Below are 26,344 nucleotides of genomic sequence, written 5' to 3' on the forward strand. Positions count from 1 at the left end.
GGGTTGCAAAGAGTTGGACATGACTGAGCCCCAGAACAGAACCCGCTCTGAAAAATACAGGGCCACAGAAGGAAAGGGCGCCCTCTGTGGTCACTCAGCCTCCCTTTGGTTTTTTGGGTTTTGATTAAATTTTATTTGACTGCTCCAGGTGTTAGTTGTGGCGTGTGGGATCTAGTTCCCTGACCAGGGATCAAACCTGGGCCCCTGCGTTGCTAGTGCAGAGCCTTAGCCACTGGACCACCAGGAAGTCCCCACCTCCCCTTGGTTTGATCATGTGTAACCCTGCCAGTGGCAAGCAGGGGGCTCATGATGGTGAAAAGCTCTCCAGAAGGAGCATGTGGAATGAGATCGTGGTGATGGTCGCACAAAAGACTAACAGGCTAAAACCACTGAATTATACACTTGAAAATGGTTTTAAGAGTATATGACTCACATTTCAATTTTTTTTTAAAAAACTGAATGTGCTAGAGAAGCCAGATGTGGATGCACGGCAGGAAGGATGGCCAAGAAAATGGGAGTTATTCCGACAGCCCCTTGACAGCTGTCAAAACTTAAAAGAAGGACCCAGGCATCTTAGAAGGGACCGTCCACCGCGAGAGCCGGTGGTGGAGTCCCTATGCCTTCTCAGGGGTCTGCACTGGCCCCAGCTACTGACCCCAACGTCCGTGAATGGACGCAATCCAAGTGTGAGAAGAGAGGTCACATCAGGGGCAGCCCGGGGTCACCTCACTCAGGGTGTCAGCCACGCATTTGCTCGTGAGAGGTGTCCAGAGCCTGACCCTTCGCAGGAACAAAATGAGACACCGCAGCGACCAAGCCAGTGGCGGAGAAGGCCTCTCTGTTAAACGCTGCGGGGCTGGGGAGTGGGGTTGGGAATGAGAGGACAAAACTGAAGAGGTAGGAGCACAGAGGACAGTCATGGGAAGGACCCGGCACACACACTCCAGCCAGGACCCTGTCACCACAAACGGAACAGCCGTGCCACCTGCCCAAGGGGAACAGACCCGGCCAGTGTTGCCCTGAGTTTTAAGACAAATCTAAGGACGTCCCTTAATATACGCTGGGTACTGTGTCCCAGGGCTTCCCCAGTGGGTCCGATGGTAAAGATTCTGCCCATGGCGTAAGAGACCCAGGTTCCATCCCTGGGTCAGGAAGATCCCCTGGAGAAGGAAACAGTAACCCACTCCGATATCCTTGCCTGGAAGACCCCACGGACAGAGCCTGGCAGGCTACAGTCCACAGGGTCGCAAAGCATCAGACACAACTGAGCGACTAACACGGTGTCCAAGGAGGAGGCAGTGGCCGGATCTGATCATGGCTGCCACCTGTGGGGAGGCTAAAAACCACCCCCACCTTCGACAGAGACCACCCCCCATCACCACCATGCCCTACGGTCCCTGAGCATCACTGGGGGGTCCCCTGCCTGTCCTTCGGGGGCATCACGCTCTGCAAATCATGAAGTTCAAGGCGTGTATCCCCGGAGGAAGGGTTACTGTTCTTCACCGCCGGGGTGACATGGTCCTTGGCCCAAGAGGAGCTCTGGGAAGGAACATGACAGACGGTTTTCAATTTCTGTTTCAAGTTTATGGAAGAGCTTTGCTCTAAGAAACACAAGAACTGGTCGGCCCACAGAGAAGTGGAGGTGGCACGTGCCCAGGTGAGGAGGGCTCCCAGGACCACACCCCGCCCCCCCAGACACCATGTGGCTGGTCCCCACTGCCTCGGGCCGCAGCGGGGACGTCGACAGTGACCGTTCACTTTCATGTCGCCCTCCCAGCACCGCTCGCCCGCTCCTGCTTTTTCTTCACAGCCCACGCAACCATCTAACACACTTTGCACTTGGCTTGTTGATTGTTCTGCCTCCTCGAAATGTAAGCATTGTGAGACCTGCTTGCGGGGGCTTTCCGTCCCCGTGTGACTCTTATGTGATTAACAATACCTGGCACATACAGGACACAACAGTGAACATTTGTTGAGTGAACAGATAAAAGGAGGGGATGTATGTACACTCGAGTGAGACCCCAGATTGTGACGTGATAACTGGTTATTTTTATACTGCATCGTTCTCTCCCAGTTGCAATGGCGGGGGAGGGGGGGCAGGCTCTGGTCAGAAAACAGTTTCCGAGCGGGACTGTCTTCCAGAGTACCTTTCACTGGCTTCTAGTAGCCTCTTCACCAAATGCCTTGTTTTGGAAAGCTAATCCCTAAATGATTAGGTTAAAATAAAAAGGCCTCTCAAGTTCTTAAAAACGAAAAGGCAGAAAATAGACTTTATTCCAAAAAAGAGTTTTAAAAGATGTTAAAGAAAAGGACATGTTACATTATTAACGCAAATGTTTTTCACCGTCTGAGTTTTCCTTCTCCAAGGCAAGCACTCGAGCCAAGCTTTCGCGGATTGTGTTCAAAGCCCTTGGCCCACAGAAATCTGGCCTTGCTCATCTTCCCAAGGGGCCTCTCAAGTCTTCTGAGCCAGGCAGGAAGAAGTGTTACAAGGCAGGTGACTGCTGTGGGCCCACAGGGTTCCAGGCTGGCACCCACTGGCATTTCCAGGGAGGACCCCCGTGCAGGGCTGTCAGCTGGCGTTCCAGCAGCGCGCAGACATGGCTGAGCAGATAAGCTCTCTGAAGACCAGACATGACAGCAGATACCACCGTGTGTCCCTGGGAAGGAGCTGAGATGAAGCAGATCGTCCTCACCTTGCCAGGGCCACTCAGCCCAGGGGCAGAATCTGCGCCAAGTGCCTCACCCTGGGCTGGAAGGGGAACCACCTCCAGCACTTCCAGTCACCCCGCTCCAGGCTGTGGGGAGCGCGGCCCAGCGCACGGCGGGCCCTGACCCTCTTGGGCCCCATCCAGAGCCCTGTGGCTGCCCTGGCTGAGCAGGCCAGGCAGTCCTGAGGCCAGGGCCGGGCTCCAGCAGATCGAGGAGGAGGTTCAGATGAAGGACCTGGCCAGAGTCACCATATGATCCACACCACACGCCACATCCATGGGCTCCCCAGGCATAGTCACCTGAAAAAGAGAGGCCCAGCACACCGTGAAGGGAGGTGGCCTGGCAGGGGCCCAACGAGGGCCTGACCCTGGCTCTGCCTCCGGGTCAGTAATGGAACCGGTCTGAGCCTCAGCCACCTACACGCACCTGGAAGGTTAGCTGGGAAGGGCCATCTTAACGCCCCACACAGTCAAGGGCAACACCCCCAACCCCCGAGAGGCCGCTCTGGGCCCCTGCGTGCACCGTCCCAGGACGCAGACACCCCACAGAGGCTGCTCCCCTGTGAGGGTGACTCCCCAGAGGTGGCCACCTGCCCCAGGGGTCACCAGGCAGCTCCCTGAGCGGCTCCAGAAACCATCCCGCCCAGTCCTGCCCGCGGGGCCCACTGTGGGGAGGAGTCCTGCCAGCCCAGCGTCCTCACCCGTCTCACCCGTCAGCCCCAGGCCCAGGCAGGCTGCAGGAGGGGTGCTGACCGCGTCTTAGAAGGGGCCAGAGGCCTGGCTGGCGGCCTTGCCAACACGTTATCACCAGTAGGGCCAACCCTCCAGGTGACATGCAGACAACCCCGCAGGGTGTGGAGGCCACAGCCTGGCCTGCTGGCCTTTACACGGACGCTCGTCGTCCCACAGCTCCACAGCTGGGCCCTGGAGAAGGACATACACACACATGCACACACACACGCGCGCACACACACACACACAAAAACGGTGCCCACGACACAAGCGGGATCTCCAGGCCCACACAGGCCCCCAGCTCTCCAGGAAAAGGGCACTTGCCTTTCTCCTATTGTTGTAGTATCATTGTTGTTGTTATTATTACTACTGATCTGAATAGGTGACAGTCACATGGCTACCATATAAAATGACTGTTCAATAGAAAAGAAAGGTATTATTGCCTCTGGATACCACCGCATCGTCGTCTGCCCTGCTCCCCACCTTCCCGAGGAACTGGAAACGACTTCTCACTGGTTTCTGCTCTTCCAGAGAGTCTGGGTGCAGAGCGCCAGTGGGAGTGCGGCGTCTCGTTTGAGCTCCGGCCCCGGCTCCTCCCCGGCCTCTGCCGGGCGCAGGTCCTGCGCTCCTGCCTGCATCCGACTCCTGCCCACCCTCCCCCGGGCGGCAAAGTGACAGCTGGAGACGGCTCTGCAACAGCCTGCAGAGTTTACTGAGCTTCCGAGGGGACGACCCCGGCCAGATGGCCTGGCCTTTTAAAAGCCCAGAGGCAGCAGCGTCCACGCTTCAGAGACAAGTCCATTAAGGGCTCTGGGCCGCAAGGCAAACGGACGCTAGCACCAAGTCATGCTGCCCGTCCTGCTCTAAACAAACGCCCTTAGCAAAACCTGTTACAGGATCACTGAGCAAACACGCCACAGTGCCCCCCGCCCGTCACGAGGGCCCAGGGCTGCATAAAGTGTTCCGGGCTGGCCATGGAAGCAGAAGAAAACATGCTGCCCGGGGTGACCGGCCAGGTGAGCTCCCAGCAACCTCCCCGGCCACGAGGGCGCCTTTATTGACCTTCCCCGGGGGAGGCCACTCTCCGCGCTGACCGGCAGCCGAGCGGCCGCACTTAAGCGCCTCTGTCCTCATTCCCCAAGGGCTGTGGCCCAAGAGCCCAAGGCAGAGAGGACCACATGGTCCTGGCTCACGCTGGCCCCGGGAGCCTCTCTGGGGAGAAGCAGGTGGTTCCCTGGTGACACACCCCTCAGCCTCTGAACTGAATCCAAGAGACGGCTGCCCTCAGCCGTGTTCTATCTGTGTCATCCTCAAGGTTAAAAGGAGTTTCTATTTAGACCAACTTACACTCCCATTATTGCAAAGGCAAACAGTTCCAGAAGCCAACCCCTATCTGGCCTGAAATAACTCTGAAAAGTGTGAGCAGAATTAGTGTAGGAGCAACTCTCTACACAAGGACAAGTTCCCAAGACACACGCCCACCAGGTGAAGGACAGAGGACACACACCCACCAGGTCAGGGACAGAGGACACTCGCCCACCAGATCAAGGACAGAGGAAGGCCGAGAGGAGCACTGGACAGCTGTGACCGGGCCGCCAGACTCGCCATGTCCCCACTCAGCTACACCCGAAGACACCTTGCCCGGCACCCAGAGGTGGGGCCACACCCCAGAGGGGATCCCGCCCAGCCTGTGAGGAGGCCCGGCCCTGCAGCGCACCCTCCCCCGGGGAGTCAGAACTGCCAGGGCCTGCGGCTCCCGAAGAGGCCAAGTAAGAAAAGGGCCCTGAAGGCAGCGGGTCCCCAGGCAGGGCTCCAACCAACCAGAGGGGCGCAGAGCACTGGGGAGGCATAGTCTGCAAAGGACCAAGTTCACATCGCAGCCCAGCCCAGCGGACGGCTGAGCGACTGGGAAGTCAGTGTTTACGGCCGTAGGCTGGGGGGGCAACCCCACCTTCATCAGCAGAGCGCCTTGCCCCCAGGATGGCCATCACCCTTCCCTGGGCAGGGGTGTGGCCTGAGTCCAGGCCTGTTGGGCCGCTATTGCGCAGATGGTCTCCCTCTGCACATGACCTCTCCTCCATGGCGGGGGACCCAGCTCAGGCCCTCACAGAGGAGGGGGGCCTTGGTGACATCTCAAAGTCAGACACTGAATCCGAATCTGGGCTCCACTTCTCACTAGGTATGTGACCTTAAAGAGATCACCGAACCTCTCTGAGCACCAACGTGGAGCAGGAAGACATCCTGGACGCTTCTGGAAGGAGAGGCTTGGATCAGGTGACTCAGACGTCACCTCCTGGGCCTGTGAACCATGAGAAAAGCCCCGGTTCTGTGCGTCTAAGAATAACCAGTCACTACCACTATAGGAGCTACAAACACGGTTCTAGTTTTCTTTCCTCCTTTTGTGGAATACTTTTTAAATGATGTAACATATTCCCTGCTGAAGGTAAGTAAGAAAATATAATTTTTAAGGAATAAAAATCACTTGCAATTGTTTTTTTAAGTGAGACAACAGAACAGACTGGAGAAAGATCCAACTACTCAACATCAGACTAACCTTTAAAGATTCCAACCTAGCTGATTGAAAAACTGGCTCCTGTCTCCATCGCTCTCCCAGAGCTCCAGCCCCACATCCTGGAGCCGGCATAGACCTCAGCACCATCCTCCCACCCCAACCGAAAGGAGACAAGGGGGTGAAGGAGCTCCACAGATGCCCAAGAGGAGACAGCATGTGGCCTGAGGGCAGCCGTCACAGGAACAGACTGGAGCGTCCTTGCCCTGATGGCGTGGGGGCCGGGAGCACGTCAGAGGGACGCTCGGGGGTCCAGCCTTAACAGCAAGGAGTCCGCCCACAGGCCTGGCACCCCCTGCTCCGCCTCAGAGGCCAAGCCTGGCCCGGCCACTTCAGCAGTGAAGACACCCTCTGATGTCAAACCCGACTTCACAGCTAATCTTCGCTCTAATTTGAGGAAATGAAGGCAAGTGGGGAGCCTCAAGTCACAGTGGTCATTCATTCAAAGCCCGGTTGCTCGGCCATTTCCCAAACTGCTCCCACAGAACAGAGCCCTTGGGGTGGGGTCGGGGCTCCCGAAGGACAAGCAGGATCCTGACTGCCCCACACTCCTGCTCCCGGACAGCCGACCACTGCCTGCCGCCGCCACACCTCTCCTCTCCCGGGCTGGGGTCCCCAGGGGACAGCAGGGCCGCCCCATCAGGCTGGAAACAACTTGGGGGTGCACTCATCTTTCCCCAACAAGTTCAAAGCCTCCCTCTGACCAGTGTCTCTTGGAGACTGCACCGGAGGGAGGGCCAGCGAGGTTCACAGGAGCCAGGAGAGCCAGCAGCTAAGGGAAAGGCTGGGAGAAACAGCCAGTGAAATAACAAAGCACCTCCAGACACTTTCCATGGGTTTTTGACAGATAAATCTTCTTTTTAAAAATTAAAACATTTCTTTTGCATTTTTATGTGTTTTTTAAAAGATGCTTTTACACAACCTCAAAACACATTATTAAAAATGATCCTTCAAAACAAAACATTTAGGCACACATGCAAACACACACACGAACATACACAAGCATGCATGCACACGAGCGCCTGATTCTCTACAGAGACCATCTCCGGAAGGGAAGGATGAAACCAGAAGCTGCCTCTGCGACAGGAGATGGGAGGCTTATTTTTCATAATACATTTTGTTCCAGGTCCATATGTTCTATACTCAGAAGAATAAATAGCCTTGTTTAGAAGAACTTAAAGAACTGACTTAGTAAACAACGTGAAAATAAACTACAACCTAAGAAGGAATCTCCTTTCCCTTTAATTTTGAAATGAGCCTTTTTGTATAATTGCACCCTCCTCCTGAGAAGAGCCTGTATGTTTCAGTCTGGTGGCTGTGGTAAGGCACTCTAAATATTAAACATCCTGCTTTCTTTTAAATTCGCTGTAAAACATTCCTCTCCATGGGCCTTGGTAAACAGCTCCTGGCACGTCAGCTCCTTCAGCCCGACCCCCTCCCTTGTGGACAGTGGGGACACCCGGCCTGCAGCTCACTCCTCCCTGAAGCACCCTAAGGACAGCACGAGACCAGAACCCTGGGGACCCGGTGCTGGCCCAGCTGCTGCTTCCAGTGTCGGCTCCGCAAGCATGCCCTCAAGCCGCTTGGCCTAGCCTTACCCTCCACGGGAAGTACTGGTCTTCCAGGCGACCGATTCCCAGGCACCCTCGGATGTTCTTGCCCCACACAAACAGCTCTCCTCGGTCTGCAGAGAAAGAACAACGGTGGCTTGGCTGGGGCTTAGGCTAAGGGCAAGTCTCCAAGAGAAGGAAGGGTCATGAGAATAGGCCTTCTAGAACCCGGTACAGAAAGATCAATGTTAACCTTCAATTTCTCCCCGGATTTATTAATGCTTGCTTTTGAAGGGACAAGTAAACAGCACCATCCCCAAACCAAACACGTGTCCCAGCCCAGATTCACGCAGCGTCTTTCTCAGGGGAGATGAGCACGTGCCCAGAGGTGGGCCTGGGGGCTCCTGCACACACAGCCCCCTCTGCTCAGCCCTTGCGGACACCCCCCATCGCCCAGCTGTGTGACCCTGCGCTCCACAATCCTGAGACCTCAGCATCCTCAAATCCCAGTCACACCCTGACAGAGTGAGAAGTAGGGTCATCGGTCACTCCTTGTCTGGTCTCGGGAGCATTTGGTCAAGTGACACATGGTGATGGGGCGCCTCTCTGGGCTGGGTCTACATCTGTGTGCTAGGACCTGGGACGGTATGGGGACCACCAGGCGTGTTCCTGTCCTCGTCCGGGTGGAGCCAGTCCAACAGAGAACAATAAATAACCCGAAAATGCATGATTTCCAACTGTAGCAAGTGCCACGAAGGAAGAGGACTGGCAGAGTGCTGTAGGGACAGGCCAGGACACTGAAGCCAGACTGGGGCTCTGGGAATCCCAGCCTCCAGTCTGGGAAGGCCCCTCGGTCCAGACTTCCTCCCGCACCAGCTTGGGGCATCCTTAGCACAGAGGTCCCATTCACAGCCCCAGCAGGCAGAAGGCTCTGGTCGTGGGAAGGACAGACACGCAGGAGCTGAACTGAAACAACCCGGCTGGCTCAGTAAAGGGCCCTTTGGTGACACACGTCAGAGCCTCTGTCCTGCCTGCCCTCCTTGGTCTTCCACCCGAGGGGGGAGTACCTCAGGGTAAACCAGATGGCCGCACGCAAATGCCAGGCCCAGAGACATGGGAGACACCCGGGTCCTGGGGCTCCTTCTACTGAGGAACAGTCACTGGCACTGGGAGGATGGCTGCTGGATTCTGGGGGAAATCTAAGTAGGATTTCATTTCAGTGTGACCCACATGGCTACATGGTGGAACAGCAGACAAAGGAATCTACCTTAGTCCTAGGTGAAGGCTGTGTGTGGATTCTGAAGTTCGTGACTCTGCACACAATTTAAGCCTTAAACATTTGGGAAATTACAGATAATCGTTACCTCTAGAATTCACCCATACCAACTCTTCTTTGCCACGTCAGAACAGCTTCAAAACGCTCATGTGACACATATATTTGCAGATGGAGGTGGCTGACCCTGCGTGGGGGGTGGTGAGGGATCACCCCAGTTGCCCCTGCTATCACTGGGGTGCCTCAGGGCACAGTCAGACAGCACTGCAGCCCCCAGCACAGCAGCCACCGCTGCTTCAGAACCCCCAAACCGAAACGCGGACCGTGACTGAGAGGCCGTGAGGACTCTGGAGCCTCCAGAGGGTGCTTATCTGGAGCGGGCCTCACGTTAGCAGGAGGCCAGAGAACAGACGAGGGGGACCCCAAACTGACTGTCCCAGCTCAGATGTTTTAAGAAAATAACTACTTGCCATGAGACAAAAAGGTCTTTAAAATTTCAAGGAAAAAGCGAATTTATAATACTTCAAAGTCATAAAATGAAATCTGTTTAGTTCAGTCTTACTTTTCAAGTCAACTAAAGGGGAGCAAGCTGACCCGACAGCCGCAGTGGTGGGAGCGCAGGCACGCTGGAGGTCTGCAGGGTAACTGGATAGCTCGTGGCTCCGTGATTGGGCAGACCTCTGAGAAAGCCTCCATTTCCGCCTCCCCTTTGATCACTCTGCCCCAGCACTCTGGAGAAACCAGGCACATCCACCTCCCGAAACCACAGGCCGGCCTGACGCATGCGCCTCCTGCACTCCAGGCTGGACGAGGGGTGGGCGTGGCCAGGGGGCCAGGAGGAAGCCCCGCAAGGTCGCTTCCTGTTCGCCCACAGCGGATGCCGCCAAACCCCCACTGGTTTCCCCCGGGCCCACTCCAGGGTCCCCTCTCCCAACCACCGACTGTGTCCTCTTGAGAAACTCACGTAATGTTAGCCTAACCACAAACCAGATGAACCAAAAACAAACCTCCGGGATGAAAAGGAGACACATTACACAACCTCAAGCTGAACAACTTCTGGATCAGCCGCTCTCTCTAATTATCCACACAAGGGCGCCACTCCGCTGGACCGATGGGAACTGAGAGCGGCCCTCGGCCTGGGGCTGAACCCGAGAGGCAGAAGCCCGGCCAGGCCTTGGGGCCGCACGGGCCTGGTCACTTACTGGTCAGGGCGGCGAAGTGGCTGAGCCCGCAGCGAATGCGGGAAACCTGGACTCCCGGGTTGAACTCCGACAGGCCAAAGAGAGTGGGTGGAATCATTTCTGGAAGAGCGGTTTCCAAGAGGTTTGGTCCCTTCCCAAGAATTCCGTAGCCCCAGACGAAAACATGTCCTTCTCCTGGATTACAGTAAAAACAACAGTCAGGAAGTCAAACCAAGCACAGCCCTCCCTCTCAAGAAATGCAAACCACGCCACCAAGATGTGTTACATCCAGACGCATTTTTTTTCCTTTTTTCTTTTCCCTTTTGCTTGGCAAGAACATGTTGAGATAGATACTTAATGTTTCTTTTCTCCTCTTTCAAATTTGTGCTTGTGGAGGATGTCTCGCCAGCTAACCAATCTCAGAACACAAATCCCACATCTTGAGGGTGCTGGACAGGGCTGCTCCATAAATCACCCACAGACCCCACGTGAACATAGGGGAGCCTGACAAGGACAGCTTTTCCCGACATGAGCAGCAGATGGAGCCAAGTACCCACACGACTCCTGGCCAGATTCTAAAACTCGCAATGACTTTCAGGTTATAAAAAGTTTAACACTGATCAGTGGTGCCAGATGCGTAATCCCAGGGGGCGTGGCTCTCAGGATCTGGACCCTAGGCCGCCTCCTGTGTGCCCATGGGCTCTCAGCACAGTCTCTCTGGAGAAGGCAGGGCTGGAGTCTTTGGCCCAGGCTCAGGGAGAGGGAGCAAGCAAGCCAGAGGTCTGCAATCCTCAGTTCTACACTGGCTCTTTGTCGATGTATAAATCACAGCTGTTAGCCTTCTGTCAAGAACATCAGTCACCCTCCCCCTCTGTGGACTGAACTCTGATCTTTCCACAGGCCCACTCCCCACACTGAGAGCCGGACCCAGTGGACACCAGCCCTTCCGCAGCCATCCCACCCTCAGCTTCCCAGCAAACAGCCCGCAAGAGGGGCTCACCATTTAACACCGCGCAGCCTGTGCCCCCACACGCAGCCTGCTTCACCTGCCCCACTCCTGAGAAGGGCAAGCACCGGGGGACATTCACCTGCATCAGAGGAAGGGGCCACACCGTTAGGAAGACAAACCAGCAAGAACTTGGAAACACTGTTTCGTGTACAGGGTAGGTCTAAGTCCCAGTTCATTCATGCCCTCCCCTAGATAATCCCAAATACTCTACAGGTGCTGAGGGTCTAACAGGGCATGGGGGAGACGAGGGAGCAGGACACCCCGTCCTGCTCTGGGAGTGTAGTCCAGTGGAGGAGGCAGATGTGAGCCAAGATGAACGCAGGATGAACCTGCGCTGAGTGCAGTGAAGGCAGGACGCGTGTCGGGACGGCAGTCAGGAGGAAGCAGCCAGGGGAGGAGAGAAGGAAACCCCAGGTCAGGCAGGTGGAAGTGCAGAGGGGGCGAGGCGCGCGTGGCACGCTCAGGAGTTTCAGCAGGTCAGGGTGGCCGCAGCCGGAAACGAGGGGGAGTATTTGCAAGATGCTGGTGGAGAGAAGGAAAACCAGACCACGTGGGACAGTGGCTGACCGCGGTAAGGATCTGGTCTCTACCCTGAGCATAACGGGGAGGCAGTAGGGGTTCCAAGTGAGAGGGATGTGACCTCGAGAGGGGAAGGTGAGTGGACGTGGGAAACGATGGAGAAGGGCCAGGGTAGGGGGATGAGCACGGATTCACTCCAGGATGTTCTGAACCTACAGTGCCTAGAGACGGCCAAGTGGCCTACCTAGCCTTCCAGCAGGCTTTGGTCTTGGCGCTTCTACTGAGGAGTGTCTTTGGAAAGATGGATTTTAAGTGCTTCAGTGACAGGCATGGGTCTTTTCAGAGTCACGGGCAGATGGAGACAGCTGGAGGATAAGGACCCCTAAGTTGATTAAAGGGGCTTACTGATCTTAGATGGCACGAGGCTGCTGGCCGGGCCTGGCGTCCGCTACCGGCTCACACGGCTCCTCTGCCCAACTGGGCTCTGGCACACCGCCCTCAGCAAAGACTGAGAAATGCTCCAGCAAAGAGCCATGGAAACGCACCACTGCTGTCCCTGACAGGGTGAGGCCCAGGCCACATAAAGGATCAGGGCTGTGGTGGGCTGCTTCCAAACAAGTGACCTGTCTCCTGCAGGTCACACCGTGTGCTGTCTGCGCCCTGCCATGCAGGAAGCTGGGCTGGTGACTTACTTCTACAGAACAGACCTCCAGCAAACATGAGGGGAAGCCACCACTGGGATGAACTTGTAGAGCACTGGCTTCTGTCTCACTGACATGCTCGCTCACCCTCTCATCTGCCTGCTCGGCTGAAGCCAACTGCTGTGCTGGGAGCCGCCATGTGGAGAAGCCTGCATAGCAAGGAGCTGAGGAAGGCTTGGCCAACCGCTGTGAGCTGGCCAAGCACCAGTGAGGACGGGGGGCCCCGGGGCCAGCAGTCCATGGGGACCTGCTCCCTGCTGCAAACCACCAGTGTGAGCTCAAAGGCAGAGCCTTCCCAAGGTGAACCCCAAGAAAGAGACTCAGAGCCAAAGACCTGGCCAAGCCAGCCCTAGATCTCTGACTCACAAAAGCTGAGAGAAAATAAACATGGGTTGTTTTAAGCCATTACATGGTAGGGTCATTTGTCACGCAGCACAGGTAACAACAGCATGACCCTAGACCTGCCCCCACAGGAAGGCCATGCAGACACTGACCTCAGGCCTTGGTATCAGGAAGCCCAGTCCTTCTTCTGAACACTTTATTTGCAATTTATCTTATGAAAACAATGAATCATTAACTGACCACGTTTTCTGGGACTTCCCTGGTGATACAGTGGCTAAGACTCTGAGATTCCAACTCCATGAGGCCAAGGTTCAATCCCTGGTCAGGGAACTAGGTTCCACATGCCACAACTAAGATCTGACACAACCAAATGAATAAATAAAAATAAACATATTAAAATAGTAACCGATGACCTTTTCTTCTGTTTCAGCTACTAGAAAGTTCAGGGCCTAATCTGCAGCCACTTCTAGCCAGTGTGTCAGACCACAGAGAACTGAGGATTATCTTTGTCTGATTAGCTGACCTTTATCCCTTTCTTTACCTATTAACATATTTAAAACTCTTCTGTGTGTTGTCAGAAGCTTGATGATATTAATTTAAGTCCTTATCACTTAGAGACACAATGATTTATAAAGTCTAGGATTTGCTTCAAAATAATGTAGGACAGAGAAGTAGATGGAGTTACAGATGCAACAGAACTGGCCATTAGGTGTGTGGGGCTTTTTGGAGAGGAGGGTGGGGGAGGGTTAATGAAAATGTTCTGGAATTAGATACTGGTGACAGTTACACAGCCTTGTGAATATACTAAAAACCACTAAGCCATACAATTTAAAACAGTATATTATCTATTTTTTTAAACGGGCCATTAGTTGGCAATTATTGAATATGGGTAATGGCTACATAGAGATTAATTATGCAGTAAGGCCTACTTTTTGCTTATATTTGGAACTTTCCTTAATAGAACGTTTAAAACCCTACTGCACTGTACGGACGGTGGCCCCCTGCGGTGACGGCGGGGTCGCGACGGGGAGACCCCACATGCCAGGCGCCGGGGCTCTCCTGCGTGACCTGGGGGCCGCACGGCGTCTTCATCAAGGGGCACACACGCTGGACGGAAGCAAAAGGCCCACTGGGATGTCGCAGGATCATGTGTAAACAGCCTCACTTCCCCTTTCAGAACAGGACAGGGCAGACAGACATACTCAAACTACTGCTCTAAGCCAGGACTAGCTTATAGAAGTATTGATAATGAAGGCTTTTGAACCTAAGCTTTCTTTCTAGGCTCCAAAGAGATCGTCAAGCACTCGGCCCCTTGAAGAGGCAGCCTCAGGTCAGGCGAGGCTACACAGCAGTCTGGACATCTCCCCTTGGTGACGGACCTCTTCTGCATGTCCTTAATACTACTTCCAAGCCCCCAGCCCGGGCTGCCAGTGACCGCGTACCTGTGTGGAGTCAGTGACAGAGGCCAGCTGCAGGTACTCAGAGTTGCCCCAGCCGAAGAGGCCACCATCAGCCGACACGGCCAGGCAGCAGTCCCCGTAGGTGGCCACCTGGACGACATTCACTCCGGCCAGGTCTCCCCCCAGCTTGGTGGGCGTGCTGGTGATATTGTAGTGACCCAGGCCTGACACAATGGAAAACTGTGTTACTCAAACATTTGCCTTGACTTACTATGTGCCAAACACCGTTTTAAGCACTTTACAAAGATCAACTCAGAATCCTAATCAGTTCCCCCTGCACGCTGTACAACTTCCTGTTCCACGTTCTCTAAGAGGAAAAAACATCATAGTGATTGTTGACACGTAAAACCCTTGATGTTTCCTAAGTCTGATTCAAGTTAGAAACCTTTTCAAGATGAAACGCCACCACACAATGAGCCTACCAGACCTTGTATACGATATCCAGGCACAACTCGTTCTATTGCACTTTGCAGATACTGCACTGTTAACAAATTGAAGGTCTGTGGCAACCCTGTATTGTCAGGTGATGGTTAATACTTTGGAGGCAGTATTTTTTTATTAAGATATGTACCTTGTTTTTTTTTAGACATAATGCTATTGCACACTTAATAGACTACAGTATAAACATAACTTCTATATGCACTGGGAAACCAAAGTTACAACAAGCAATTCCTGAGGCACTGCTGGGCTTGGGAGAAAATAAAGGAAATTTATAAGAGCCCATGCAATGTCAACCCCCCACGCCATTCCCCCAAAACAACAAATAGAAACTGGCAAACTGGTGTGGTAAACAATGAGCCAAGGAAAAGATAGGGCTTGCCAGGAGGGCAAACGTCACTACCAGCTCGGCGATGGAGGGTAACCCCTTGGGCAGCAGATGAGGGAGACCCCAAACCACAGAGCCCTGCTTATACTAGGTTTCCTGCAAGGAGCCCAAAGCAGTGTCGGACTGGCAACACCCTCTGGGAACAGGCAACGCAAAACCTATATATCATCTTTTGTATACACAAAGTATAATCCATATACTAAAAAAGATTTTTAAAAATTAACTCAAAATGTTGAAGGGTTATTAAAGAAACTGGATACGGAGATAGAAACTGCTTTAGACCTGATGGTCAGGGGGGCCTTCACTGAAAAGACAACCTCAAACCAAGGTCTGCAGGATGAAAGGGAGAGTGAAGAAGAGCATGCCAGGCTGAGGGAACAGCATGTGCAAAGGCCCTGCAGCAGCAGAGGAGGGGCTCCCGATCAGGGTGCAGGGGGACCTCGGGGCTGGACTCAGAGCCTGGCAAGCAAGGGCAGTGAGGCCACGGGACAGCAGAGCTTCTGGAGTGGCGCCAGGAAACTAAACCAGGGTTCTCTCCAGCACTGAGACTTTCACCTCACTCCTTGGTCTGTGCTGTCAAAAATGTATCAATTTCATTCTTTTTATAAAAAGCTGATTTTTAAAAGTTACTCACACCAAGATTTGAAAAAATAAAAAGGAAGCTTCAACTTTACAGATACTAAAGAAATGCACACTTTAAAAACTGGCACTGGGATTAAATTAGGACACTTAAACTGACAATAATCCCTGCTAGAGGGCTGATGATTAAATCAGTACTTCCGTACACTGCTGACGTCAATATAAGTCATTTCCAACACTGAAACTTTTGGAAAGCAACATAACAGTATATCCTGAAAACAATAAAAATACTCGAATCCTTTGACCCACACCTGGGAAATTCATCCCAGGGCAACAATCCAAATGAAGGGAAAAGCTAGACATGTATATGTGACAAATGTCGTATCTGCAATGGCTACTGCACCCCCCACCCCACCCCCACCAAAAGTATGCCTCCTGACTACAGGGTAATGAGTAGCTATCTGATCAAATAACTAAATTATTAATTCACCTTATAGTACACGAATTGGATGCTCTATCATACAAATATTAAAAACTGTGCAAATTATACCAACGTGGGAAAATGTTTCAAGTAAATTTAACAATAAAACAGGCATATAAAAATCACACCTCTGAGTACCATAAACGATGTTCACATATGAATAAGGACAGGGAAAAAACATGAGTCAAGGGACAAAGATGATGTGTTGAGGTGGCGGGATGATAGAGGATTTACACAAGGTTTAAATCTTAAATTTAAGGTCCTCCCTTCAGACAAACACAGAACACAGAAAGGTAAGCTGCGCAAGGATGATAAACCTCCTCTCTCATTCCTCTCTCCCTGAATCACAATCTTCTCAAATCAGTTGAAGCCGAGCTCCCATTAGGGGGCATTTGTCTCTGAAAAGACTCAGACTTGTATGGTGGGGCAGCCCCAGTCCTCCATCCAATCCAGGAGCCGGGGCTGAGGGGAAAGGGAGGGGACACGCGGGAAGGGACAGGAGAGGGAAGGGCCGGATGAAGGCAACTGTGCCATCCCCGGGGAGGGGCCGGGGGAGGAAGGGACACTACCTGTCTGCCCGTCCGCACCCCATCCACAAGAATACACTTCTCCTTGATCCGTCAGGAACAGACTGTGGTCCTGACCGCAGGCGACCTACCACACAAATGGAGGCGAGATGACTGGTGAGAAGAAATCCTTAGAGCCCCGCTGTCCTGGCCCAAGTGCCCAAAGCCAGGCACCACTGCCCACCACCCCGGAATGCTGCAGGGGCTGGGTGGCAGGCTGCCCCACCCTGCTCCACGGCCAACTCTTTCTCAATCCAGCACAGCCCAGCCTGTGTCTCCCACTCCCCTGAAACTGCTCTGGCTAAAAACAAAACGGTGCCTCATGTCCTAAGGAGCGAACCCAAGCGCCCCTCCACCCCACTCCACCCCAGGAACCATGGCGTCCTCCAGAAGCCCTTCCCTCCTTCCAGTCCACCCCAGGTAGGAGTAACAGATCTCCTTCTGGTGCCCTCATAAGCGCTTTCTGTATACACTCATTTACACAGTTAAGTATCTACTGTGTGCCAGGCACTATACCGTGGATGAGCATAAAATGGTCAGCAGGATAAAGCAGCCTGGAACGCAGAGCTCGAATTACACTCTGACACGCCGGTATATAACCTGCCTCTCCCCAGAGTGTTACTCACTCTCACCAATTTTTATTAAACTTTGTATCCCCACAAGCTGGCGTAAGCCCTGACCTAGAATAGGCTGGCAACAATGCTTACCAAAATAATTTATTAATTCAGAAAATCACCGTAATAGTTTGCCATCAGCTCACCCAACTTTCACCCTTTCAAAATCACCCCCGGGTGTGGGGTGGGGGTGCAAGACCAGTGGTCCTCAGCCCCCATCTCTTACCTGGACCACCTGTCCATCGAAGTCCTGCATCCTATGAACTCTGTGACTTTCACTACAGCCAGGAGAAATTTGGGAAGAAGCATGGTAAGCACTGGGTAATTCCAGCCCCTCTCGTCACCCCAACCGGTGGCCCCCACATGCACACGGTAACGTCAGGGAGATCTCAGGGTCAAATACAAGGAGAGGGAGGTCTGGGCATGAAAGTAAAACAAAATCCTTTGGTGACTTTAATATGCTGCAGACTTCTGAGTGTAATTTAGATCTACCAGCATAATATGAGGAGCTAGAGGGAAATTTTTTTAAAGATTAGCAGAATTTTTAAGTTAATCAGTCTGGTGAAAGCAGCAAATGAAATCAAAGACATTCCCACATCAGACAGGGCTCAGGCTCCCTCCCTCCCACTCTCCACACCTTCCGGGGACCTCCCACTGCGTTTTATGACTCTGGGGTCTCTCACATCTCACAAGGTGTTTAACACTCCACACAACCTGGGGAAGGGGTAGCAATTTCAGGAACTCACCTATAAATTTCATTCTCGACCACCTTTCTTCCACACTGCCCGTAAGAATTATTCCCCATGCTGAAAACTAAAGGATAAAACGCCAATCAAATGAGCTCTGCAGGTCCTGGAATCCTCAGGACTGGGAGGAGAGTCTCACATGCGGTTCTAGTGCAACCACTTGCCCCAGCTGCCACTCAGCCTCCTTCTCCAACATTCCCAGCCTCTGCAGGCACCCCTACGGCAGTGCTGGAGTGCAGGCCGGCCAGGACAGCTCAGGCCACTGTTGCCATGCCTTCTGCCTCCCCACGTGGGCCCTGGGAGTGCTTCTCAGGAATGCTACATGATGAGGTGAGCACATCTCGTGGAAGGAAGGCCTCAGCAACCCCATTCCCTGGACCTGTCACAAGGCTGCCCTCAACGCCAAGCCTCCCCCGCTAAAAGAGCTCCTAACACCACCTTCACCATTTCCTACAAAGCATACTGAGCCAAAAGAGTGAAATTTGAAAACTTTAGTGAAGTTGACCTTCCCCTGGAAACAACCGCTCTTCTGAAGAGGGCCGGGGGTGAGCCAGGAGCTTGAACTAGGGAAACTCTCCACCCCCACCCCATGTGGAAGAACTGTCAGCAAACAGGCTACTCTCAGTACAAGAGAAAAATCCACCTACACACACACACACACACACACACAGTCTGGCGTGTCAGCAAACAGGCTGCTTTCAGTACGAGGGAAAAAGCCATCTACACACACACACAGAGTCCGGCTTGGTGGCTCCAGGGCTAAGGAGAAGTAGGTCATGATCCGGTGCGCGCTATCACGTTTATAAATACAGACCGAGATTTCCCAAGAGCCACAGAGGGCAGAGAACATGCAAGAGTTGCCAAGGTCGGCCCCACACCGCTCTCTTGAGCCATCCCACTGACTTGCTCAGGAAATGCCAACAGCTTCACTAACTAGATGGGGCCCAACCCCACGAACCCCTTCAGGCCCGGCCGCCGGAAAGCGGCCCCCACTCTCCCACACCCCCGGAACACGTCCATCACCTCCTTCGCCGTCCGTCAGGACGAGCGAGTGGGCTCTGCCACAGGAGACCTGCAGCACCCGCGTCTCCTGGGGCCTGTCCAGCGGCAGCGGCACGGGCGAGGGCTCCAGCACGTACTCGTATCCCCTCGCTGAAACGAGAATGCGCAGGCGCACACGCGTTACACGGCCCGGAGACGGACGTTATTGGCAGAGCGGAGAGAACTCCAGCCCCGCTCCCTGCCCCCGGCGTCCATCACACGATGAGTTACTGTAAAGCATACTTAGTCCTATTAAAGAAATTTCTTCCCATGTCATTTAAAACCTGCTGGATTTTTTTTTCTTTTTTTGGCCACAACACACAGCCTGCAGAAATATTAGCAACCAGGGATCAAACCCACACCCCCTACACTGGTAGTGTGGAGTCTTAACTGCTAGACCACCAGGGAAGTCCCACCTTCTGGATTTTTAAGGAAAGGAAAAGCACTTTCTTCCTGCAAGCACCATTAGAATTCATCAGTAGACTGAAGAATAGCATATACAGTATGATACAACTTAGAGTAAAAGTAAAAAGAATACATAGATGCATGTGCTTCCTTCCATATGCACAAAATCTCTCTAGGAGGATAAACTGGAAACTCCTGACATATGTTGTCTTCAGGGAGAAAAGCTGTGTGGCTTGGAGGACAGAGGTGGAAAGCAGACTTGTCACTGTATATTTAACTGCGCCTTTAGGATTCTGAAGTATGTATGTTATCTATTCAAAAAAGAAAATTTTAATATTTAAATAAGCAAGAAAGGGAGGAAAGTGTTTTAGAAGGCACCCCAAAGAAGAATCTTATTGTTCTTTATAATCCTACTGGAGAAGCCAGATTGGCCTACATAGGGAAATCCTACAGTACGTTTTGGGCTTCCCTGGTGGCTCAGACAGTAAAGAATCTGCCTGGAATGCAGGCGATTCCTACCTAGGTTGGGAAGATCCCCTGGAGGAGGAAACAGCACTCTACTCCAGTATTCTTGCCTGGAGAATTCCATGGATAGAAGAGCCTGAGGCTACAGTCCATGGGGTCACAAAGAGAGGGACATGACTGAGGTATAACACTTTCACTACGGTAGGTTCTAAACGATGAACTTCTGAATATTTGTAACAGAGGCTGGAGTTAAGATCTGCCAATGTCCTGGTTCTCAACCACTCATGACCCTCCTCTTTTCTCCCATGAACCCCACGTTTAAAAACATTTCATTTACCAAATATATGGCGTTACCATCATACATGCCTGTTGGTATTCACTTGTGACTGATACAATTTTCAAACAGAGCTTTTGATCAGCATGGAATAACTGTAATTTATCACAAGAAGATGATGTAACTCTAAGCTAAACCAAAGGCACTGGATAACGCTATTAGTGTAATACTGTATTTTAAAATACTAAAAACTTCACATCTCCTATTACTATAGTCACTGACCCCTAAGGGCCTGGGAAGCAGCAAAGACATAACATTTGAAGGGAATCGGAAGTGTTACAGCTCTCGGGGAATCTGACTCCACTTCCAGCTACCAACTGACAGGAAACAAAGGACAGCAGAGCACGCCACAGAGCGCCACAGGGATGCAATCAGCAAACTCCAGCCTGGACGCTTCTACAGGACAATCGCCATGATTCCTTCAATAAATAAATATCAAGGAGAAAAAGACGGACACAAACGCAAAAGACTTTCAAAAGTCTTACCAACCAATCAATGTCTGGCCTTTATCTGGACCTTGATTCAAATAAATTTTTAAAAATATAAGCCTAATGATATTTATGAGATAATAGGCAATTTAAACACTGAGGGGGAGCTCCCTGGTGGTCAGGATTTGGCACTTTCACTGCTGTGAAAGTTTAATTACCCGGGGTTTAATCTCTGGTCAGGTAACAGATCCTGCAAGCCAAGCAGCACAGCCATAAAAAAAAATAAAATAAACACTGGATATCTGATGATATCAAATGACTATACTGCTAATTATTTTTGGGTGTGATAATAGTATCTTTTTTTTTTTTAAGAATTCTTAATTTTTTTAGATATGTACTGAAATATTCATGAAAAAAATCAATAATGTTAGGATTTGCTTCAAATTTGTTGAGGGGGATGGTGGAGGCTGAATAAAACACGACGAGTGAGCTGATGACTGCTGGAGCTGGTGGCAGTACATGGGGTGCGCTAGACTCTTAGTAATGTGGTATCTTGCAGCTAATAAAGCCTTCATTACTAATTTATAAAAGACTCCCAATATAAAATTAAGTGAAGAAAGGCAGAAAACAAAACATATGCTGTAATCAAAATTATATTTTTAAATATATTTGCATATGAATAAAGGAATAGGAAAAAATGGGGGGGGAGGCTTATCCAGTATATTTCTGGTAATTACTCCTTTATTTAAAAAAATAAATGCTTCTTATTGTACTTATAATTGATTTACTACTGTCTACTTATAAAGCTGTCATTATAAATAATTAACGTTCTTACAATTCAAGTTTCGAATACCTGGAATCAAATCTCCATCTTAAGGATTTCATTGAATTTTTCCTCTTAGACCATATTGTAGGCACTGCAGAATATTTCAAGTGATCTCCAACCTAGGGAAAAAAGGGGCATCTCTTTGGGGCCAAAAAGAATACCTTTACTCATCAGCAAATGCTCCTTTGCCTAAAGTTTCAATGTTATTACCAAACAGACTGGAAAATAATCTGGTCTAGATGGTTTCAAACAACACTTTAAAGACTCCATCTATTTTGTTGCTATGGTTTGGTTTATGAAACCATTTTCTTAAAAGTCAAAGAGTACCTTTTCAGACCACTCACAGCAGAGAGAAATCAAGGTGAGAATACTTACTTTTATCTTTCCGGCTCCTGTGAAATCCAAGCTGAGAATCTTTGTTGAGCCCCATACCCCAAACTTTGGTAATATCCTTGGTTTTAGAGGACAGCAATGTGAATCCATATCCACAGGCGGCAGATGAAATCTGAATGGAAAAAAAAAAAAAAATCCCATAAAGCATTGACTGATATGGGACATAAGTTTTCCCAGCAATAAATCACAGGTTATTTATCCATTTCAAGAACCACCACTATTACTATAGCAACTAACACTTACTGGAGGTTTACCATGTGTTAAGGGCTTGATATGCACAACCTCATTTAATCTTGTCACCCAGTTGTCTAGGTATCAAATGATCCCCATTCACCAAGACATAGTCTCGCATAGTAAACTTGAAGACTACCTTAGTTTTAGTTTGAATCTTGGCAAGATCAAAGGGTTGACCACTGGGTAGACCTTTACCAGCTGTGTAACCTGAGACAGACTACTTAACTTCTCTGTGTCTCTTTCCCTATATGCAAAATAGTTAACAACAGTGTCTCTCCTATAATAGTTAGGAGTAGTTGTGAAGACTAAATGAGTTAATATAGTTAAAACTTTAAGAGTAAACAGTACCTGGCTTAATGTAAGAGCTATATAATGTGCTTATTATTATTACTAAGGGTAGTAATAGTAGTATTTGGTATATAAGAAATTCAAACCTCCTAGAGATTAGGTACCTTGCCTAAGCTGTCTGATTGCGGAGCGCATGCTATTAATCCTTATGCTACAGTGTTAATAGTCTCAAACCACTACTTCCATGAAGAAGAATTAGTTATCACAGCTACCATGAATATGACACACTGACTGATCCCCACCTTCAAGATCAGATAAGGAAACTGAGTCTTCAGTGGGGCTGGTAACAAACCAAAGGCAGCCTGGCTTTAAGGTCAACTCCCTTTCCACAATACCCAGAGCAGCCTGAGACAATCCTGGTTTACACCTGATGCCCTAAAGTTCACTCTCAAGCAAATGAGAACACATCGCATGGTCACCCTAACGTTCCTCCATTATCTCTTGGCTGTTTATAGTTTACCAAAGACCTATATAGTTGATCTCAGAGACTACCTGGAAATCTAACCTGATCCTGATGAAAATGCTAGCTTACCACGATAATGAACAAACAGGAGTGTTGTTTTGTTTTTACATTTTTTAACTCCAGCATATCTTGAAGAAAGCGAGCTAAATATTTCTTTTTAAAGTTGATGACCTGTTTAATCGAGCCATCCAAAAGTTACAGACCCCTCCTTCTGCCCTGTGACACTTGCTCTCCTAACACTCACATGGAGCATACACAGATGCACCACTACATCAGGAAAAACGGAAAAGCACCTCAGTCCCCTGGTCTCTTGGAACGGCTCCACCTCCAAGGAAATGACCCACTGGGGAGGCCGGATACAACCCCTGACCACACAGCAGGAAACACAGAAAACAGTTCTGAAGCCGCTGCCCAGCACACGATACGATTACTCTCATCTGTTTGTTCAACAGCCAACAAATATTTGGGTAGCACCTGCTATATTATTAAATCTGCCAGTATGTGAAAAGGCATTGAACAGTACCTAACACAGAGTCAGCATTAAGCAATGTTTGTTATAATAAAGCACCAGAAGGGGACTTTCCAACTCTGGTGGTGTAAAGAGGTTAGCTAATCTTTCCCCCAAAAAACAAGTAAAAAACTGGAGAAAACTGGAAAAAAAAAAAAAAAAAAAAACCACAACCATTTCAGGGCTCCAGAAGTCAATCAAAGGCAAACAAATCAAGAAATTACTCACAAAGTGCTGCTAGACCTACAGGCAAGAAATACCAGGGTTTGTAGACTTCTTGTCCGGAGTTGCTCCAGCTAACCCAGCTCAGTTGGCACAGGAGTTAGAAAAGGGCAGCGCTGACAGTGAAAACCATCAGTTTTGTTGCTTAGACAGACTTAATTTGCGGTAAAAGGTGAAAACTCATGCCCCACAGCAAATTCAGCAGGAAACAAACAAGGAAGATTCGCGATTCACTGAGTCTGAGGTTGCAATCCTGACTCCGGTAAGAGGAGAAATGTAACAGGCAGGTCCTAGAAATGAGAGTCACAGAAAGCTCTTCACACCTGCATGGCTGACAGGGAAACTGCACAAGGAGCTCCCAGTGGGAAGAAAAGCTGAGGCCGACTTGAGATCAGGCTGAACTTTGAATGTGATCCCCAACCCACACACAGAATCAAAGTGGAGAGCAGAAGACTTACTAGCTCAAGGTGTCTGAGCACAGCCTCTGCCCAAATCATTGGCAAACGCCAAGAAGGCTGACTTAAAAAAAAAAAAAAAGGACAGTTGGGGGAGGGGGGCGGAACAAAACAAAAACACAAGCAATGTCAGCAGCCACACACAGCAGAGGAGACTGACGTCCTAGATTACAGAAAAGTTAGTTGCTAAGTCTGTCCGACTCTGTGGCGACCCCACGAACCTGCCAGGCTCCTCTGTCCTTGGGATTTCCCAAGCAAGGATACTGGAGTGGCTAGCCAGCCATTTCCTCCTCCAGGACCGCATCTTCTGCATTGGCAGGCATATTCTTTACCACTGAGCCACGAGGGAGGCCCACATACCATACACAAAAATTAACTCAAATGACTGGCTCACAGACCAAAGTATAAGAACTCAAACTATGAAGATCCTAAACAAAAACATACGAAAATTATCTTTGCAATCTTGGGATGGGCAAAGACTTCTTAGATATACCAAATGCCTGATCCACACCAGAAAACCTCATCAACTGAACTTTATTCAATTAAAAACTTTTGCTTCCTGAAGGACACTATTAAAATAAAAAGAAAATCAAGAACTGGCAGAAAATATATGCACATATCATATATGCGATAAAGCACCTACATCCAGAACACATAAATAACTCTCACAACTCAACATTAAGAAGTAAACCTTTCACTGAAGCTTAATAATCCCTGTTTACGTGCTCCCTATTTAGGGCAAAAGATCATGTGTTATCCTTGACAGAAAAGTCAGAAGCCAAAGCGGTCCAATCTGCTTCTTTTCCACCGCCTACCAAGATGTCCACAACCACACCAAGCAAGAACCTATCCTAAACATCCTTTTCTGCTTTTCTATATACTGGCTGCCACAATAAGGCGCCCTCCAGGAGCTGTTCTTTACTGCATCTCTTCAAGTCTGAGTCAACTCACGGGCCTCCTGTGCAACCATTCCAGTGTGTTTAGACCTTTCATCCTCGCTGTCATTCCTGTTACTTCTCCAGTTAACATTTCCTTTCCGAGCTATTCACCGACTCCAACCGGCCCACATTTTCTCAGACCTTTTGAAGTCCACTTAAGTTCCGTGTCTCTATAGGAGGTTTTCTGAGAGACTGTTTTCTTGTATTTAAGGGCTTCCCTGGTGGCGCAGAGGTTTAAAGTGTTTGCCTGCAATGTGGGAGACCTGCGTTCGATCCCTGGATCGGGAAGATCCCCTGGAGAAGGAGATGGCAACCCACTCCAGTATTCTTGCCTGGAGAATCCCATGGACAGAGGAGCTTGGTGGGCTACAGTCCACGAGTCGCAAAGAGTCGGAACCGACTGAGCGACTTCATTTTCACTTTCCTAGCAGAAGAACTTCTGGGGTCTAGCCCGAGGGCGAATCCCTAAGTACCGAACACCTACGAACCTTGGGGCAATGGGCCCGTCCCTTAACCTCTCTGAGCCTCCCTTTCCTCTCCCGTAACTGTGGCAACGACCCCGGCTCACGGGGTGTCGCGAGAATGACGCGAGCCGGACACAACACCCTCCCCTTCGGGGAGGGTCGTTCTCCCCGAAGTTTGTCCACCCAGAGTCGCCAACCCTCCAAGAGGGTCTCAGGAGGAACGGCGAAGACTAGAGAGCGGCACCGAGGGAGGGAGGGAAGAAGCCGCAGTCCTCACCTTTTGGTCCAGCTCCAGGCGGTAGGGCACGGGCTGGATCCTGCGGCGCGGCCGCGAGCCGGCGCGGGGCTGGGGTCCGGAGCCGGGCAGCACGAAGGTGGGCACGCCCAGCGCCCCGGAGAAGCTGAAGCCCCACACGAAGATTCGGTCGGCGCGAGTTGCACGCTCACCCACGTACTGGAACACGGGCGCATCCGCCTCGGCCTCCGCCGCCTCGCGCCGGCTCCGCGAGCGTCCGGCCGCTGTCCAGTGTCCGCGGCCCGGCCCCAGCCCACTCAGCCGGCGCCCCAGCCGAGCCACCGCCGCCAGCGTCACCACCGCCATCCTCCGTCTCACGCCTTAACAGCTCCTGGGCGCCGCCATATTGGTGACCCTTGACCTTACGCCCCGGCGGAAGAGCCTGCGGCCTCGTTTACTATTGGCTGAAAGCAAAGGCCTTGAGGGCAGCCGATGGCTGAGGGCGAACGGGATGGCTGGGCTGGACTAGGCCGAAGCCGGTATCCGCCGATCCTGAGAGATCCTGTGGGATCCGTCTCGGCCCGACTTAACGCGCAGCCTTTCTTCGGTCTCCCGAAACCACCCTGAACTCACTCACCTTCCCCCACAGCGCACGTTTGCTGAGCACCTTCCCGCCCCTGGCGAGCCCTTTCATCTTACAAAGGCCCTTTGCTTTTCTGGCAACCA

At 51.1% G+C, this 26,344-nt stretch overlaps 1 protein-coding gene across 1 annotated transcript; it reads right to left on the reverse strand.

The window, feature by feature from the left end:
- Positions 1-2,240: 2,240 nt before the first annotated feature.
- Positions 2,241-26,019, reverse strand: RCC1L (RCC1 like). The gene is made up of 11 exons (NM_001192346.1): positions 25,661-26,019; positions 21,734-21,863; positions 18,883-19,011; positions 17,860-17,926; positions 17,340-17,391; positions 16,503-16,587; positions 14,030-14,211; positions 11,017-11,104; positions 10,038-10,211; positions 7,611-7,696; positions 2,241-3,011 (listed from the first exon to the last, which is right to left on the reverse strand). Exons 1-11 carry the CDS (start codon positions 25,982-25,984, stop codon positions 2,934-2,936), a joined length of 1,395 nt encoding a protein of 464 aa, NP_001179275.1. The 5' UTR covers positions 25,985-26,019; the 3' UTR covers positions 2,241-2,933.
- Positions 26,020-26,344: the final 325 nt, after the last annotated feature.

This window comes from Bos taurus, chromosome 25 (genome assembly GCF_002263795.3).
Source record: "Bos taurus isolate L1 Dominette 01449 registration number 42190680 breed Hereford chromosome 25, ARS-UCD2.0, whole genome shotgun sequence".
Lineage (NCBI taxonomy): Eukaryota > Metazoa > Chordata > Mammalia > Artiodactyla > Bovidae > Bos > Bos taurus.